This window comes from Myzus persicae, unplaced genomic scaffold (genome assembly GCF_001856785.1).
Source record: "Myzus persicae strain clone G006 unplaced genomic scaffold, MPER_G0061.0, whole genome shotgun sequence".
Classification (NCBI taxonomy): domain Eukaryota; kingdom Metazoa; phylum Arthropoda; class Insecta; order Hemiptera; family Aphididae; genus Myzus; species Myzus persicae.
This window is the reverse complement of record NW_019104056.1, coordinates 398,296-419,126: the sequence shown is the minus strand read 5'-3', so window position 1 is coordinate 419,126 and position 20,831 is coordinate 398,296. Positions and strand designations below refer to the sequence as shown.

The 20,831-nt window shown below is 29.9% G+C and overlaps 1 protein-coding gene across 4 annotated transcripts in view; it reads right to left on the bottom strand.

Annotated features, from left to right (window-relative positions):
- The window catches only part of LOC111038178 (fasciclin-1), a 67,438-nt gene that overhangs the window by 22,193 nt on the left and 24,414 nt on the right, over window positions 1-20,831 (bottom strand). The window contains exon 1 of one of the 4 annotated variants that reach the window (XM_022321168.1): window positions 16,663-17,183. The exons of the other annotated variants lie outside the window; for them this stretch is intronic. Within the exon in view, the coding sequence (XP_022176860.1) occupies window positions 16,663-16,797 (135 nt within the window). The 5' untranslated portion in view covers window positions 16,798-17,183. Of the gene's footprint in view, window positions 1-16,662; window positions 17,184-20,831 lie in introns of those variants that run through there. 4 annotated transcript variants of the gene reach the window in all.

The window sequence follows — 20,831 nt, the reverse complement described above, 5'->3', positions numbered from 1 at the left end:
GGTAAATAAATGTTTTTTCAATAAATAGGTACCATTAATCGAAAGTTCGGACATTTTCTCTTAATGGAGTTCTTTATAATATATTTAATCGATTAACGAGTAGTATTTAATACAATTTTTCTATTTTTATTTTAATTTAAAAAAATTGGCTTAGGATTTTCTTAGTTGCAAACAATATTTCAAAAATATATCACTTGGATACATAAACGAAGTAAATGCATATATTATTTTCAACAACAAAATATAACCAACAAAAATTTACTCATAACACATAATAAAATGTATGTAAAATGCCACGTAACAAAAGGTCAGAGGATTCAGGAGTAATCAAGATCATAGCACCCCCTCAGTGTATAACAAGGGTGTCATCACAGCTGAGCACATACATTGATGGTATTTTATAGTTTTTTTTTTTCATGGAGAAACAATGAAGACGTTTTATATAAAAGCCATTGACAGAGTAATATTATAACTACCTAGCTATCTATTTACAATCTTCACAAAGTGTTAATAACAAAGCTCAAGCTTCGCAAAATGGTGCCATTACTAAAAGGTCGCTTATTAATAAAATAACACACAATAAATCATTATTATTTGATAAGTTAAACGTTTTACACATAGATAAAAACGACAAATACAAGAATTTATGTAATGAAACTGATAAATATAAAAGGATGTTAATACTTTATCTATTATCACGTATTAGCATAGGGACCGGTTTCGACATTTTAAAGTTTTTATCATAAATAAACAACCACAAAATTATAAAACGGCACACAAAATATTATTATAATATTATCTACATTGAAAAATTGCGCAGTACATTAATTTCCCTCCGGTTCGCGTGAGAGACGAGAGTATAATATCATTATATTATTTTCATAATAGTTATTAATGGACGCAATAGTGACTGTTTTATACTATGCCTGGTGGGTCACGACTTTCGTGGTGAAAGTGATTAAATTGCCAGAGACCCACTAGCGAATAAATTGTTCTGTTCGTTATTTATTCCATAAAAACAAAAGTAACATTAAAACATCTCGTTTGAAAAAAACATATAAACTTGACCTTGCTTCGTGGTTAATAATAATCGATTGCTTTTCTCAACGATAAACCTTCGAACCGGTTGGCTAGCGTACTCGTATGTGTTCCAGTTCCACAATACAAAGCAGGAAACGGCGCCAAACGCGCTACCATAAGTGAGGCATACCTACTCACTAGTCACTTAATAATATAATATTAATATATATATATATGAATGTTTTTTTTCTAAAATCAGAGCTCAAGAGTTTTGTATGACATTTATTCAGATACTTTAAGCATTGATAAAGATAATTATTATACTTAAATATTTATGTTATATATACTGTATACAACATACATAGGTGCTCAAAAGATAATGTTTTATTGGTTTTATTAAACTATAAAAACATATTAAACAGAAATGTTTCACAAACTAATTTTAAGGGACAATAATATTGTTCCATATAAATATAGGTATATGATAACATGAAAAGTATAGCTTTTAAATGTTAGTTTAAATGATTGTACCCAAACCTTTTAGAATATAAATAAAATTAATTGTCGTATTCATGATATATATTCATGACGCAGATTACAACAATGACCCAATTTCAACAAGAAAACATAACTTTATTAGTTTAAAAATACCAACAAAAAAACCTTGACAAATCAAACCTATTTTCTTTTGATAAATATTATATTATATGGATATACATATTGAAATCAACAAAATATTGTTAAAAAGGTAATTATTTTTCAATAAATAATTAACCTAGTTCTAGTATCAGTACTATGGCTGCAAATATCTCTACATCTGTAAATGCATACAGCAATGATAATTATAAAAATTCCATTGTGATAATTAAAACAAAAGGTTATATAAATTCAATAATTGTAAACACACTTTTAATATATTTTTAAATGTTTATGACAATGCAAGGATAAAATGCATCTCTTATATTTTATGTTTACTTTAATATTTAACATACATAGTACATACTTATTATATATTTCAAATAGATATTATCATTAATTTGAATTTACTTTAACTGATATTTAAATAAATAATTTTAAATAATTGTATATTTATCTAGAAAAAAATATATCCATATTTAAATACGTTTAAATATACACTATATTAGGAGTGACGTATTAAAAACACAGAAAACAAATAAACATTATGTTAATTTCGTTCGCTTGCGACTCATTAAACTCACACCATTTTATTGTGTTGCGATAATTTCTACTCTTTATTACCATAACGGAATAGTTAAACGACAAAGTAAAACTTCACTATAATGTACACAACTCATCTTCTTCTATCGATTAAAAATAAGGAAGAATAGTCAGCGAATAAAATCAAAGCAATTTCGGTACTCCGTGATAATATGTGTAAAAATAATATGTATAATATGTTTTGTATAATTGACATGATTTATAATTTAAATGTCCACGTGTATATTTCGTTAGCCAAGCTGGGGAGAAATTAAAGAGGGCGCCAACAACACATTCAAATGACCCTTCTAATAGGAATCATGTGAACGTTAGGGGCACCGAGTGTTACCATGACGACCATACATAGTATATGTGTATATACAATGTACATAATAATAAAATATATACATATTGTTTGTATTTAAATAAAAAGAAACAATACATCAATATATATTATTACTATCGTTTATAAAAAACCGTTTACCGACCTAAATACGGAAACCGTTGGTCGGACGGACATAGTAATTGCGTTAAAGTTGCTTGTGATGATGGATGATTAATGAAATTCGAATCTACAAAATGACGTCAGCCTGTGCCCTGTTGTTTTTTTAGTATACCTCTGGTTCGTCCATCCATATTATATAGTTACTATTAATACGAATGGCAAATGTTGTTTTTGCTTATAATTTAGCATTTTAGTAGATATTTGCTAATAAATCAGAGGTACCTATCAACATAGTTTTTATAATATTTTTTTGAATAAACCTTTTATTTTATATTATACTTATAATAACCAGTGTAAATTGCATTATTATTATAATAATAAATAACTTAGACAGAAGAAACTAAAGAACCTACTTAATTTTAGAAAAAAAAATAACAAATTCACTATAATATTTATAATAAATTGTAATATTATTAAAAACATTGATGGAGTAACAAAATGGAACAGTAATTTAATTGCATTAAAAATTGGTTTACTGCACCAGTACCACAAGAGACACAAAGAGTAAAATGATATACCATACATCTGAGGGCTCTGCAGTCCTCGTAGTTATACCTAGATAACCAACGAAATAAATAATGGTCCACCACAAGATTATTAATATGCACAGAGTGGTCATACATTTAATAAAGTATAGAGCTATTGTACATAAATGACATCCGAATACCAAAAGTTTTACATTACCAGTCACTAGTCAGTTATATAAATTCCAAAGCCCAAGTACAATACATAAACAAAATGTACTCACACTAAAAACGTTTCAAATATATTTAGAATTTTTAAGTTAAAGAGTTCCCCAAAAAAAGGTAGTAAAACATTAAAGGTTCTTGGTAAAATTTAAAGAAAATTCCCCTAAATGTAAGGAAAAAAAATACCTGGTAAAATAGAATTTATGTAGGTATCTTAATAAATCAAAAAATGTAGATAATTACAACTATATGTGAGGTAAAAATATAATAACAAAATATTGTTAACTGATATTTGTTCAACGAAAATGAAGAATTGCATCCGTAACAAATTAAATTGACCTTTAAATATTACATTATGTGTATCTACTAATTATTATACAATTTTAAATTTCAATAGAAGCAAACATAAATGTACTAGTCCTGCATAAATACTTCTAGAGAATACCCTTTTCACATACCGATGGTCAATTGAACTAAATTATTCTTTACACAGTGTCACACGAATATCGGAGTATTATATAATATTATGTGGCCTATTAAGATATTATCACCAATATGATGAGAATACTTCTAAGTAAGTTTTTATGGAAAATTGCCACCATACTGTATAATGAATAATTTAATAGATATAAGATACAATTTTCTACTGACAACTATTGTTTTTTATTCGTTCAATATATAAATACCACTACCACCACACATGTCAATGATAAATTATAAACATATGGAGTATGATACAGAGTTATCGACTTTTATATCAATTTATTTTATATTGATTTAAAAACTTTCAGTGTTCACCATATAATGACAACATTTTATCCGACACTAATTTGAAGAAAAATGTTCAACGTTTGATTATTTACAGTTATACAATACAATATGTGATTAATAAGTATCAACAAATTATAGAGACACGTAGGTCAATTTTTCTCATTTAAGCTCTATGTTAATCATCCGTATCAAATGTTTATTCTTACATTTTTAGACTAATGCTTTTGAGAAATATGTTTATATTTTGCGCAATCTCGAAGTTTCTAAAATCACACAATCAACTTATAAATTAATTCTATTAAATTACCTATCATGTTACTGAGGTACTTTAAAATATATATATAAAAGCCTAGAAATTATCTATTAAAATATTTAAAATCAAATCAGAGGACTATACTATTTTAGTAATTTTAAAAATAAAAAAAATAATATTATTTTATTAATACAGGATACATTCATACTTTTTCATGATTATCTCAATTTAAATATTCAACTTAAACGTATTCCAGAAGTAAGTTAAAATTTACAATAGTGGCTAGACATGGATAACCACTTCACTAATAGGATATAAACAAAAATACTTTGAATCGTATACATTTTTTTTTATCCAAGAGGCTTAAAGGAATAGGTACACCATGAAATTACATCAAACGGAACGACAGTGGCTCGTTGAACTCATTTTACCACGGTTGAAAATCCTTTGTCATTGCCTCAGTGTGATCATCCTGCAATTAAAAGACGATTTTCGATGCACAATTAATCATCTGAATCAGAATCACAGGTTCAAATATTCCCCTTCTATTTTAAACCTTCCGTACATATTTTACTTTTAATTACTCATCAAACATTTACACTCTGTTAAACCGTATCAATACGTGATGTCCCTTCAAAAAATAATGCAGTGATTTTTTTTAACGAAATCATTTAACTCATTATATCATAACTCCCTATACTTATTACTTATTAGTTATTACTAATATTAAAAAAATAATTATTTTTAAATATATGTATTTATGATTTTTATTTTTCACTTATATTATTCACATATAATAGTTAATTAAGCTAATTATCACTATTACCTAGAGTATTATTTACTATTTTAAATACCCTATACTAAAGTATAGGTAATTATTAAATTTTGACCTTTTTAAATACCTTTTTAAACACTTTTTAATATGATTAGAATATATAAGTATAATTATCTATTGATTTTTAATAGAATAATAATAACTGTTTTTAGAGTGCATTACCGTACATAAATTATCAAATAATAAGTGCAATTAAAAATGTAATCGATTCAACCACTATTATGGCTTAAATACAATTATGACATTGTTAAAAGTTAATCAGTTCGATGCAATTGAATTAAATGAAATAATTGTTACATTTAACACATAGTAAAAATTCAAAATAAATTTCAAACGCCACAATTTTGGTTTTAGTATAAAAACCATATCAAATAATGAATATACATATAATAATAGCGTATAATATAATGACTAAGCAGCACAGCTAAACGGACATTAAGTACTTGCACATACAAGTGAACGTGTAACCTTCATGCAATTTAACAAAAGATATCCAATGTATTCAAATGGTAATTTCAGAAAGGGTATATAATATTTGTACGCATTGTGAGATAGTCAATAAATACGTACGAGAATACATAATAAAATAGGTTGCTTTTAAAAAAATATTTGGTTTTTCTATAGGTATACCTAATAACTGAAAAGATCCTACCTATTTAATAAATGTCAAAATAAATAATAACGAGATCATATCATCATAGAATTTTCAATAACAAAAAATTAAAATTAACAAATAAATATAATACATATTGATACATATCTACATAAATCAAGAATGAGTCACCATCAGATTTAAAAGCTTAAATTAACAAAATGAAATTAAGTAATAATATTTAATAGGTACGATTTTTGTATTTCTGACTCATAAGCTCTACAGTCTACACTAAGACATCATTGTATAATTATATTTATTGGATTTTTATATACCGTGGGACACCGACTAATATTCTTTATTCGTTTGTTAAAGGGCACAAAAAAGACCCGTATCTTTTGAATTGAACGTAGCGTCAAATCAAGTTTATGATTCTGTTCACTATTATTATATTTCTTTTTTTTTTACAATGCATTTTAATAGGATGATCCTAATCCGGTCTCAGAAGCATTGCACATAAGACCAAAAAAGAGATATTTGATTATAATAGTCGATTTAAAAATAAAAACAGGAATAAAAATATTTAATTTAATTCAATCAAAACAATATTAGATATGATGTATTCTAGTAGATTTTTTAAATAAATATTTAATATTCCTGAACAGAGGACTACAATAAATGTATGCAAATTATGCATAAGAATATAATAATAATAATATAAGATATGAAATATTTGAAGTAAACTTTTTCAAAGAATATTTTTAGGTAATTTATTTTTATATTTTATTCAAATGTAAAACACTATATTATTTATACACGCATACCAAGTGATTTTCGAAAACAGTTTCAGGCTGTAGAAATATTTCAAGTGTACTTGTCCAGTCAATAAGAAAAGGTGAAAATTTATTTTCCGAATTCTCGTCAAATCGGTTGTGTTGAAAGGAACAATAGAATCCAAACGACGGCTATTATACTAACTACTACGATGTATCATTAAATGTCAATTACATATAATAAACTCAATTACATAAACGATAACTTCAACCTGATGTAAAATCGTTTAACCCTGTTACATTTCGGCCACGTAAACCAACACAGCCCATTTTTGCTCTCTCCCCATCAACACGTGTCTGTTTTTTTTTAAATAAAAACGATGAAAAATTACACGGTGACTTATCAAACTTATCCACACAAAAGAAATGAAATACGGGTCTAAATTAATACATGTACGTACTATAATATTATATATTATGCTGTACACAACAATAGCAGGCAGCAGCGATTCGTGTTCTACTTGCTGCTGAGCTGTCGCATTGGGATGTCTATTGAAAAAATGAACTACATTTTTATGCACGTATCAAGGGAGACGTAGCCTAAGCGACAAGGATACAGAAAAGAGCGATTCACGTTATCACATGCCTATGATTTTTTACGTACAAAATTACCAGTAACTGCGTTCTGTTCCGCAAAACATTCGTGGGAACTCGTGGATAATATCAACGACCGTGACATAGTGATTTCCAAAGTAATGATATTTTAGAGGTTTTTTTAAGTATTATTATTGTTTTAAGTCATTTGGGAAGCGTAAGACAAATTATTTATTATTTAGTGGCGTGAGAAATAAATAAGTAATATTGTAGTATTATAAGTAAATTGTAACTTGACCATCTCCAAATGCTCCCCCATCCATTCAGTGAATTTCAAATTTCAAAATGTATTGAAAGTAGTTTTTAGTAACTTAATATAATGTGCCGAATTTCACGACTTTATATTGTGTTTCATTTTGAATTATATAATTCATGTTTACATAGAAAACTAAAGTATTGAAATCACAAATCAGTAATTTTATACAAAAAGACAAAAATACAAAAAGTTTTGGTTAATTCAACACTAAACCTTGTGTTTTTATGTAGATAAGCCACTCGTCGTTTTTAGTGGCGAATTATATAGATCATTTAATAAATTATTTATGTATAAGTTATAAAAAGTCACGATAAATGTTTAACACATACACCAGAACTTTTGTCGTACCTAATTTAAAATTTTAAAACTGAACACTTTTTACAATTTATTTATTTAGTACCTACTCTATATTTGTTATTAAGTAATCAATATTTGACACAAGCTATATTACTTACTATTTAGTGTCCGTTACAAATAATTGCATAATTATATTACATTTAAGTTTAAATAAATCATTATGCAAATAATAATAATATTATAAAATTAAAAATATTTTATTTTTATGAAAATAATTTATAGACAGTAGCTAAAATATTTTTTTTTATAATTTTAAAATATGTCATCATTTAATGAATGTAAATTAAAACAAAAGTTTTTATCACATAATGCGTAAGTCCTTTTTTATTTCAAAACAAGAAACTATTTTTTAGTTGTATGCCTAATATAAAAAACTAACTTTCAATGTTTTATAATAAATTTTATTTTAGTTTTTGTAAACAACATTTTATTAAACCTAGATAATTTATTATGTTTTTAACTTGTAAAACTTATACATTATATCTACGTACTTATTCGTTTAAATTCAGATTTAATTTATAATGTCGGTAAAAAGTATCGAAGTCAATTCTTAAGTTAATATCTACTATTAGTCCAACAGTTAAAAATATTGTAATATGTACTATATATATATAAACGAAAGCTCGTTTTCCTTAAAAATAATAAAATATTAATATAAATATTTCCTAAAATATGACGAAATTAAATATTTAAAAATAAATGTGTAAGCAAATAAATTGGCATTATAGTGGCATTATAATATTAGGAAAAGTATGTTATATTATATAATCATGATGTGCCATACGTTTATAAGACAAATATCACTATTAAAATAAAATTGTTTTTAAACATTTTTTCCTTATAAATATAACTAAAAAATAAATTTTAATAATATGATTATATTCATAAAATTAACTTGGTTGGAGCTTTTTGTTATTGAAATATAATTTAAAAATAAAACTTGAATAGCTTTGGCCCAATAATATTTTCCATTGTTAGCACTAAAATACATTTCACTAGGAACTAAATGTGAAATATACAGCATGTGTCACATGAGTTATGTTGCATAGAATTAATTAATCGATTTCAAAATCACAGTTTTTTTTTAACATATACATGAATTGCAAAATACCAACACGATTCGTCGATTAAAAATGTCTCCAAGATTTGTGGTGCACGTGCATTCGCTAGAGAAAAATCGAGGAGGACAAATAGTTACACGTAAGAATTTATTAATACATCAATAGATACAAGCGTATAGTCGAGTATATAATATTGTAACAAATTTAATATAGTAACAAATATGTTTTAATATGAGCATGTAATATATAAAAGAAGTTCGTTTTAAGAGATGAAAATAGAAATAACGATATTACTTGACAATGACTATATGCATGCGTTTAATATATAAGTGCGCAAAGCCACAAAGGTAAAATTAATTTTCCGCGGGGATAATGGTTTCTGTATATACGCCAGCGGCACTTTGGGTGGCCCGGGCGGGGAAGTCTGTGTAGGGCAGCAGGGTTGATCGTTGGTGGTAGTCGGAAGGGGCGGTAAAATAATACGCACGTAGAATAATTACAACGGGCAAACGTCGGTGTCCACGCATATATATACGTAGCACGCAGTGGCTTACCATTATAAATATAGCTATCATCCGGCGGCGGCGGAGGGAATCGGTTTTCCGCACGCGGAGCGATACGCCTCGCGGCCGCCGAACGTAATAAAAGTCGGCCGTGGCGCCGGATTTCTACCCCTATGGTGCTGTCGAGCCCTTCCCCTGGGGGTTCTTGAACCCTACCACCCTACATCAGCACGCCGAAGCCGCCGCCGTCCACGGCCCAATTCCACCACCGACGTCGTGTTTTCGGGGTGCGCGCGCGCGTGATCAATATTTTTACAATACTGTATAACGACACACGCACACACAACACTCGGCGACGATGGCAGCACCCCCAGATAAAGTGAATCGCGCGAATATATTATAGTGTATACTTATGTATACATTTTACTTGTGTACGTACATTATAATATTATGTACAATGTACATAAGTGTATTTTTTTTATTTTTTTTATATTAATAATAAGGGATTGTAGCCCAACGGTTACATTACAATAATAACATTTACATAATATATATAGTTTTGAATAATCAATTAATGACGAAAAAAATTGCACAAGGTATAGTACCTAGTTATGCATAAAGTGTTAAATAGATGAGAAAGGTGGCTCTACATAGGCAATCCACATCATCCTTGTAAGAGACTCATTAGCAGCACAGCGTGTGGTACATATATAGGAACATAGAAAGGATAGAAATTGAGAGACGAAAAGACTTTGAAATTAATGTAACTAATAACATTTGGAGAGTCTATTTTACCTGAGAATAACGTTCTTAGAAAACCTAAATTTGGATTATTCGATCAGCTATTGGGGGGCAATTGCAAAGAAATTAGAACAGTAGTTTAATTGTGTGACAGGTGAGCTGTATACTTTCAGTTTTGGATAAAATATACAATTATTGTAAACTTGAATACAAAATATATAATATTATTATGGTCTTAGCTGCAGCTTTTGGCATCTACGATAATATTGTACTTAAACCAGTTAAACCTATAAGTACCTATACATGTTGCTGTTATCGAATAATGTAGATTATCGACCAGATGAAAATTGAAAATCGCTCGTAATAAGTTATGATAAATAACATAAATAATGTAAAATAAAAAATACTGAACTTATAAAATACTTGTTTACGTTAATGTATACGTTATGTAGATCCGGAAATAACACATTTTATTTAGACGACCTTGCTCGCCTTATGGCCAGTCCTATAATATGTAGAATTGTAGACATACACACCTGACGCACCCGCACACACACACAAATATATGGTATATATACATACATTTTATAAATATTATAATAAATAGTGCAGTTGGTCTCGTTAGTAACATAATATACATGCGCACAATGACGAATACACACATGTATGCGTGACGACACACTTAAAATACACAACTGCAATGATACTGATCTACCGGATATGCACTTGGCTAGACGTGCACTTTTTGGACACGTCACAGTTTTATTTATTACCTATTACTGCTATTATTACAAATCCTTGGTGATCGCAAAAGCTCGCCTACCGATCCACTGATTGCGCGATTTTAAGTAGTTTTAATGCAAAACAAAGCTATTGTATTTCACTCATAGGCTCATCGCTCGTGGTATACGTCTCGATAAAAATGCGATTTACCACGCTTACGTTATAGACGAGATGGTTCGTTAAATAAAAACTACGCGTTTTATAACTGATATTTTATGTGTCACGCTTGAATTTAATCGTTTCCATTGGGTACTTATTGAAGTCTCTTTCATCAATTCTATGGATTTTAATAAATATAATTTTTTATTAAATAAATTTAATTTTTTTTTATCAACTAACTTTCAAGTTTTACTAAGGTTGTTAAATTATTATGTAAATTATATTGTGTATTACTCACATCTTTGTTACACATATATATTATATATATTCCAAGAATTAAAATTAAACATTTTTTTTTATGGTGCAATTGTTATTTGTTAATCTCTCTAATGTGTGATAATTATTCATCGATTTTCTTGTTCAACAAGAACATCGATGACTCAACGTTTTGTTTCAAATAGGATATTGCATTTTATAGAAGTTTATAATCAAGATGTTCAAATAAAAATGCGATATTTTATTTTATTCGAATATTTTATGGTTATACCAATGAGGTTTGAATAGCCTGGATCTATATCTTCTATTCTTTTTTTTCTTTCAACTTTCTATCCCATAATTTAATCGTACAGTCTAAATATCGCTCAAAAACTACCGAATCGTCGGTGGTATTCCGGCCAATGCACTCACAAATAACCACAAAACTCACGCACCATTGAGCAGCCACATTCCCAGTTTGTTACCGTTTATTTTAAATTTAATAATGAATATTCAACTTAAATTCCCGGGCATGTATTATGTAAATTATTAAATACAAACACTAAGACATCTGAATGAAAACAAAGATATAAATCTAGACTCAAGAGTAGAGATTCACGATTTGTTATGTAACCTAAAAACATTTTCGAATATGGTTTGCCCAATGGCGACGAACATTCAGAAAGTATACAACCGATGACAGCAATAATTGGACCAGTGCTGTATTATAACCTATATAACGCTCCGAGCTAATGTTCCAACAAGTTACATTCAGATGTCACAGGAATACCCCGATGGGCAATGATAATATTAATATTTTGTTAGCCTGAAATGAAATAACATAAGGTAGACGAAAAATAAATATTAGTGAACTATAACTCTAACTTAAAAGTTTATAATCTGCAGAATCATGCCTCGTATTTCATCGGGAAAAATATAAAAATATTACTACTCTTCTGTAAAAAAATTACCAATACTTGTTCTATTGATTTTGAATAAAGAAAAACATAGTACTGTACTACATATGTTTTATACTAAATCAAATAGACTTACAAATAATAACGGTATAATAAAATGAAAAGCACAAAACTGCATTTTTCTCAAAACTAATAAATTAGTTTTTACGCTTTTGCTTAGCAGGGCAGTTCCACATATTTTATAAAAATAATTTTGTACTGTGTACTATCCACCAATGAAATTCCCCTTGACTACACGTAAATAAATAATAATTATTCCGATGAATACCTACTTAATACAATAGTGACCATTATTTTATCAACCTTATATCATATTATACATAAGTATTTATATAATCAAAGGTATCAACTGACAACTATAGAAGTATAGACTATAGAAGGTAGGTACCTAAATTTGTCTTATTTTGTAGCCTACATGTCTGTCGTTGAAAATTATTTAATCATGATTTATATTTACTTTAAACAAAACTCCCGATATTCATATTACTAATTTTTTTTTTTTAATATTGCATAAAATCATTGTTTTATTGAGTATAAAAGCCATGCGTTTGGATACCTGCAGTGAATATAGCTTTTGTGAATATACTTATAAAACGTATACTTTTTATTTCGTTACTTATTATGTTAAATACGATACAATATGCTTTGAGGGGAAAATGAATATTATTATCATGCATTTTAAGTATTTTACCTCCCTCACCCCCTTCCTATCAAAAATAGTACCAGATTTCTGCCTCTACATTTAAAGCTACTGAATATCATACTATGCCACCCTTTAAGCGGATATACTATAAGTTCGTTAGCGATCAAGTGCCAAACACACACAATGCTTAGAGCTTATACAATATACATATACAAAATATAGTTATGTTTAATTATTCAATCTCAAAAAATCAATATCTTTTTCAGTTTATATAGTATTATAACATTCAATAATAATTGTTGTAGAATTATTCTACTTTGGTGTTGCGCTTAAGTATAATAATATGGTTTTTAGTAGGTTAATTTATACCACAAGTGGAGACTTTTTGGCTGTCATGAGGACAACAACAAAATCATGATCTTAGTTTTATATTTGTTTAAAAATATATAACGATTGCACTACACTGCCATTAATCACAATCAGTTTTTATAAAAAAACATTTTAAACGCCATAAATATTTATTTATAATAAGTATATATAAATATCTGCTGAACAGTAACTTAAATGATAGATACCGCCATTACAACAAACACGATTTATGAATCTATAATATTAAAATATTTTATCTTAGGTCATTGCTTTATAATAATAATTAATAAGGTTTAAAATGTAAGAACGTTTCTCTATATGAGAAGTATAATTTTAAGTAGATGCACCAAATCGAAAGAAAAATTATAAAGGGCTTATTTTAAAATGTCGATAATATTTTGATCTAAATAGGTACCACCTATATAATATTAACTCACGTGGGCGTGTAGGACGCCCCCCAAAAAACCGGTATGGATGTTCTCAACTCAAGGTTAATGTCACGCATACAGAAGTTTTAGAAGAGTTGAATTGCAGGATATAATATTGCCAGGTGGTCACCTGGCAACACCTGCCTAAATATAATAACAATAGGCCCAGATTAACAGGGTGTACAATGAGTTCGGATACTTTGCCAATTTAGAGCAATATTTGTATTAATACAACAAAATATATCGAACAATAATATATACAGTGGTACATTGTTTATTGGCAGTTTACTATGGAAAGTCAAAGAAAAATTAAATAACGATCAAGAGTATAAACCACTAATTAGATACCTATTAGAGATATGAGGTTAGGTTAAGTTGATGTTAGGTTCGGTTGATATATTTACCCGTACGTCGTACAAGGAAAATTAATATCTACAAAACGATTGACATCATCTACATAAATCATAGAACACTGAACTCTGGATATTACATGTTCAGAAAAATATGTATCTAAAAAAAAAAACAATTAATCAGCAGTTTTTTTATTGAAAACAGTTTTTTTTTCATGAAGAATAACATATTATACTTCCAAGTTTCCATTGAATCTATAATACCTACATAATATTATTATTAAACGTGCAAAAATAATTGTTTCCTTAGAATCTAACATACAAACGACCAATCAAAGTGGAAATATTAACTAAGTAGGTAAATATGTAAATGAAAAACTTTCATTATTTTGATAAAAATATGACCTAATACAAAGACCATAGCCACCCTATGGGCTATGAGGAACAAGTGCACGACTAGATGTTGGCCAATAATTATTATTCAGTGACGGCACGGGTAGGTCACAAAATAAGCTATATAGTCCGTGTAGGTTAGGTACGAAGATGAATAAAAACAAATCAGCTGGAAAATAAAAAATTCCAAACCTGTATAGTGTATAATATGAGCTGGACATTCAATGATGTGCGTAATTGCACGTTTGTATTTTATAATGACTACAAATTAGGTATGTAAAATAAATATCTTGAAAACCATTAAGTTTTCGAAATAAAGAGTGTCTATGTTTAAAAAAACCTCCTTCCCCTCGTTCCACGAACCTATATCTATAATTTAAAACTATATAGAGGAGGACGAAACATGTGACATTGAAGAGTGTTTACGAAATTTTAATATCCCCCTCGTTTATTTTGGACCACTGTTGAAACCTACAGCATTTTAATACATAGGTAGGTAAATAATAGTGGAGTTAATACATATTATGCCTACAACTGATCTTATATAATATGGCGTGCGTTGGATTGGATGAAAACGGAGATGTGCATTAACCTCATGCATGCCGACATCTCTGTATTACAATACCAATATCGCTGGTATATATAGGTAATACACGCACAATGGGGTGAGTTTTTTTTTCTTCTCGTTTTCTTTTTTGGAGCGTATTTAAGATTATCAGGTTACCGTGCTTAGGGGCGGTGACGATTTGGCGAAGATCTTTTGTCCGTCCACCGGGCACGGCATACACATCATATTATTATATATGTTATATTATACACAGCATACGCGCACCACACGACCACTACCTACCTACCTACCTACCTACCTACCTACCTACCTACAAACACGGACTTGAAATTTGATTTTTTTTTTTTTTGTTTGTTCGTTCTCTCCGAAAACACCTGGCGCGGACGAGAGACACTGCTGCTGCTGCTGCTGCTGCAGTGCAACAACAGATTCGACGACGTCGTATATATAAAAATACAATATAATATTATGTGCCTGGTCACGGTCCATCGTTGGGAGGGGAGGGCATTGTAGTAATGGCGAATACCGGTTTATTGCGTCTCCGTCGACCGTTTTCAGTGAGTAACCTACACGGCGATTTTTCCGATGCTGCGCGGCGAGTGTTGGCATAACGACTCTATACCTAAATGGCTAAATGAAATAGGAGCCTATGTAACAATCCGCCGCGAGATTTTCGGCTGTTGGTATTAGGTTCCCGCGGTTCGGCACTTATTCGTGCGGCGGGAAATCTCGAGAACCAGCCACACAACGATCATGATATTATACAACTAAGACACGTACATAATATTATAATTAGGCGCCTGGGAAAAATGGGTTACGCGAGAACTTTCCTTCGCCGGTCCGGCGGTACCGTCGTTCACACATACCTGGTAGTCGGACCCCCGGACCACGTGCCCGAAACACGGTATAACAATATTATTATTAGATATCGACTTCAAAAAATATAACGTAATAGTTTTGCCTACATAACATAATATTATTATATAGACATCGCGTAGACTCCTGAGAAAAAATAAATTATATTTCCGGCACGACGACGACGACTTGTACGATTGGACAGGTAACCGTCGTCGAACGAACAAGAATGTAATGATAATAATATATGACCACAACAGCTCGAACGGAAGAGGTGGAACGGGGGGGAGGGGAGGGGATCTCACGAAATGAGGCTGCTGGACTCGCGAAACCGAAAGAACCGTTTCCATCATCGGATGGAATCAGATTCTATACCAGGTACCTACTATATTATACGACACACGTATCCGCATAATATTATAAATTAGATTTCTCATTTGGCGTTTAATAATAATAGGTAGTAGGTACCTACGCTACGCATATACCAACGAGTGATTTAATTTTCCGATTGCAAACCTGTTTTTGCAGATCTGTGAGGAGATTTGCGCGCGCCAACGAATTCTACACCGGTTAATAGTAATAATAAAAACCGTTTTACGCGCACAATATTATTAATGCCAAACAATTATAAAACTTTTGCTATCCCACAAGGAATAGGTAGATACGGCGAATAAGTAGGTAGTCTGTTACAGAGATGATTTATTTATTTTTTACCTCAGAGAGATCGCTGGTCCACGCCAGAGTGTCGATGACCGTCTTGTCGTTGCCGTTGAAGCTCAACGCGATGGTCGAGCCGCACAGCAACACTAGGACCGCGGACGCAAAACCCATGGTGGTGGAAGATTTCATTTTTAAAATAAAAAAAAACGGTCACTTGGAAAAAAAACGGAACAACACTGGAAAATCTTTAAAACTCTATTCTACGGAGAACGCTACTGCCACTATATTATACTAATACTACCGTAATAATAATAGTTTGACAACGATAAAAAAACGATAGGTGAGAAAATTAATTTTTTTTTTTAAAAAACCGAAACTAATTTCCGTCGAAGAACATACTCGAGGACAAACGGGGGACGGAACTACAGCGCGCGGGCACCACCGGGCGACGACGAGAACGATGAGTGGTACCGGTAAGGCGGTAACGGACAGACTGGTTGAAACGGGGAAACAAAACCGCGGGATGGTACGATGCCGGTGCCGGTGCTGTTGCCGCGAGATCGGTACAGCCGCGTCTGCTGACGGCGCCCGGCGAAACTACGCGCGGCAGTCGGGCCAGTCCGTCCGGATCAATATTTCCCGCCACCGACGCGGCGCACTGCAACGGTTCCACGCGCCGCTCACCTACCCACCACGGTTGATGACCGGTCGCGGGCGGTGGGGTGGTAGCGATGGCGATGATGGTCGTCGTCGTTGTGGCGGCAACGTTTGAGGCGACGGCGGTCGTTATGGCGGCGTCGTCGTCGTCGGATTTTATTATTTCGAATTTACCGCGTCCGCCAGCCCGGCGTATCGTGTGTCCGCCGCCGGTGTGATTGGAGGTCGTGTTTTGATTGAGACGCCGAGATTATCGATTGTCTCTGGGGCCCGACAACGCGGCGGTAGTCACACGTAATCTGCACGTAAGGAGGTGCCTAAGTGTGCCACAGGGAGGCAGAGCAAGGAAACCGTACCTACCTCCAGTCTTTCATACATATTATGTTTATATTATGCAGGGGAAGGCAAATGGTTTTCTATTTCCTAAAATCTAATCTAATCCATGTAGGGACAATATATTATTACGTCATCGTTATACCTCATACGACATGTAAGAATGTAACATGTTAAATGTGGTATATGTAACACTATAATAAGATATATCTTTATAACTGACAACGTAAAATAATATAATGTGGAAGGCCTGACAAAGGAAATAACTTTTTTTAAATCAATATTTTAAAATTTTTTTTTTATCATTTACAAGCCATTGCGTTATATACCATATTTTTATTTTTTATTTTTAAAACTTATCTATGAAATACATTTTTTTGAAAAATTCAATTCAGACAATTTGTAATTCTTGTTTTTAGAAATTTTTGATTGGAAATACATTTATTCAAGTCGTGTAGTTTACTTCTAACAATATTTTGAAATCTCATTATTTCTATCAAGTAAAGTTGATCCAGCCGTAAAAAAGTATACACTTTTATTAAATGTTTTATGAGAAATTTTTAATAAGTACCTGTTAAAATTTAAATATATATTTTTTAAAGTTATTATACTTTTCAAACTAATGAGTTTTACTTCAAAACAAATATGACAGTTTAAAAGTCATAAAAATAAACAACTTGAATTAGATAAATCAAAAGTTTTCTAAAAATTAGAATAGCAAATTGGCTATTTTGGAATTTTTTTATTTTCAGTAAGTATTAAAAATTAACGGTAAAAGATGTTACTGGATGAGTATGGAGCACGATTCAATAAATGATATGGAAAACAAAATATTGGTTAGAACAGAAATTATTTCATGTATCAGGTCTTCTTATTGCATTCTTTATATAGTGTACAAATATATGTATCGTATATTATAAATTATATAATAGGCATCCCGCGGTAAATACAATAACGACGAGTGACGACGGCAATATTATTATTTTATTCCTACGAATATAATATTATGTGTTCAACAGGATTTTACGGTTTTCAATTAATATTTTTTAAGAAAAAAAATTCAATGCCATTTCGTTTTCAAGAGAGTGATATAGTGTAAAATCGTCTCCGACATCGTAATTTTGTACATTACGTACATTGAGAAACGATGAGCAATAAAAAAAAATTGTTTACAACGAACGAAATATATTATAAAGGCACAGGCATGAGATATTTACATATAAAAATATTTAAAGCTGTGATCACACGTTTACCTATAGCAATACAGTTTCAGGGCAAGTGATGGTAACGGTAGCTATAGGAGAAAAATTGAATTAATTTTCATAATACAATAACAAATATTATATTCAACCAATATTGCTCATGTGCCTACTGTTTAACTTAATTACTTAACAATTTTAACTTGTTTTATTTATTTTTTCTCTATAAATGCTCATAGTTATAATAATCTTTCATGACTTACATATATAAGTTCGAATTTTTAAAATAATAACATTTACTTTTATTGTTTTATATCATTTAATTAGATGCTTTAAAAATTTCTTATTGAGATTAATATTCAGTAATACGTTTAACAATATTCATTTATCCGTATATGCTATAAATAACATACAGTATAGTGTTAAAGTGTTTACCATACCAATATACCATACTTAAACCTATACAGTATTTTCTTATTCCCAAATTAATACAACACAGCCTAATTTAAACATAAATATTATTAAATTAAATTTGGGTATACTTTATTTGATGATAATATTGTTCTACACACTTCTATATTAGCATAATGTTATAATCTTAAATGTTATCATTGTGCTAATTTCATCGAATCCAAAAGTAAAACACATTTTTATAATGATTAACCAATGTTGTATTTTCTTTACGAAAATATTGCGGTGTAATAAAATGTAATGCAGAAGAAAAGAATAGTAAAACACACATTGTTCTTTCGAAAGGAAATTTATTTCAGTTGAGACACTTAGAAAATATTACCACTTATCTAACCTTTACAGTTTGCACATACTGACTATATGAAGGGACTTGAAGCACTCTTTAGTGCTATACTTCTATACATTATAACAATATAAGATCGAAAAAACTTATCCCTTTTTTATTTTTGTTTTTACTATACCCTCAAAGTAAAACGCAAAATCATCTTGAACTGTATACTTACGTAGTCATGTATATTACATAAAGTGTATTATTAAAATTATAATTTCCTGACATAGTTATTCACTATGAATGAACACAAATTAACCATGAAAAATACAGTATTAGCTATTTTTTTTACTAACCGCATATATTAATATATAATACGAGTACATTATGTTATACATATTATACCATCATTCTACACATATTACACAAGTACACAACCGAATGGTTTCATGTTCACACAATATTATACACGCCTTGTATATTTAAGGATATGCATCTAGTTATACACTTACGTGGATGACTATTTAAATTTTAAACCACTCAAACTGTGTATAATAATAATATAATAAACAATTAAACTCGTGTAACTTAATTTTAATTATACATAGGTATGCGCATGATACAAAATAGACACGTTTAACAAAACAATTACAGTTTGCATATTATTATCTAGTTTATTAGGCAGATAGGTAGATACTTAATATATTATAATTATTATTCACAACTAAAAATTCTACGATTTCAGATAGTTTATTAAAATAATTTTAGTATTAATAAACAAAAAGTATGTAAAATTATAATTTAAACTCATAAATCATAAATAATATTGGTACTGAGCATTTTTAAATTAGACCCTTGTTTTTCTATCTTAGACTCTGCAATCTTCGGGAAACATTAAAATCTATTTATATTGTGCTAGTATAATTCCGAACTCAACCCATTGACAATCTTAAAACAATATAGGTGCCTATTAATAATAACGATGATATACATAGTAATTTCGTTGTCTGCATATCGATCAGATAAATTCTATACACTGTACCAACAATTTGTAAACGTTTTTGCTGATATATCTTTCTCTCATTGTGAAATTGCTGCATTTCTCTCATTAATTTTTACTCTTTTTAAGAAGAACTCTGAAGTCTCGAGCAAACAGAGAAACATGGCATCTCCATGGCAACCAAAGGTGGATTTAGAAAGATCATATCCTGAATGTCATCCTATATAATATATATTATATATATCAAAAAGTATATATTATTCATATTCAATTACACGAGATACATTTTAAATAT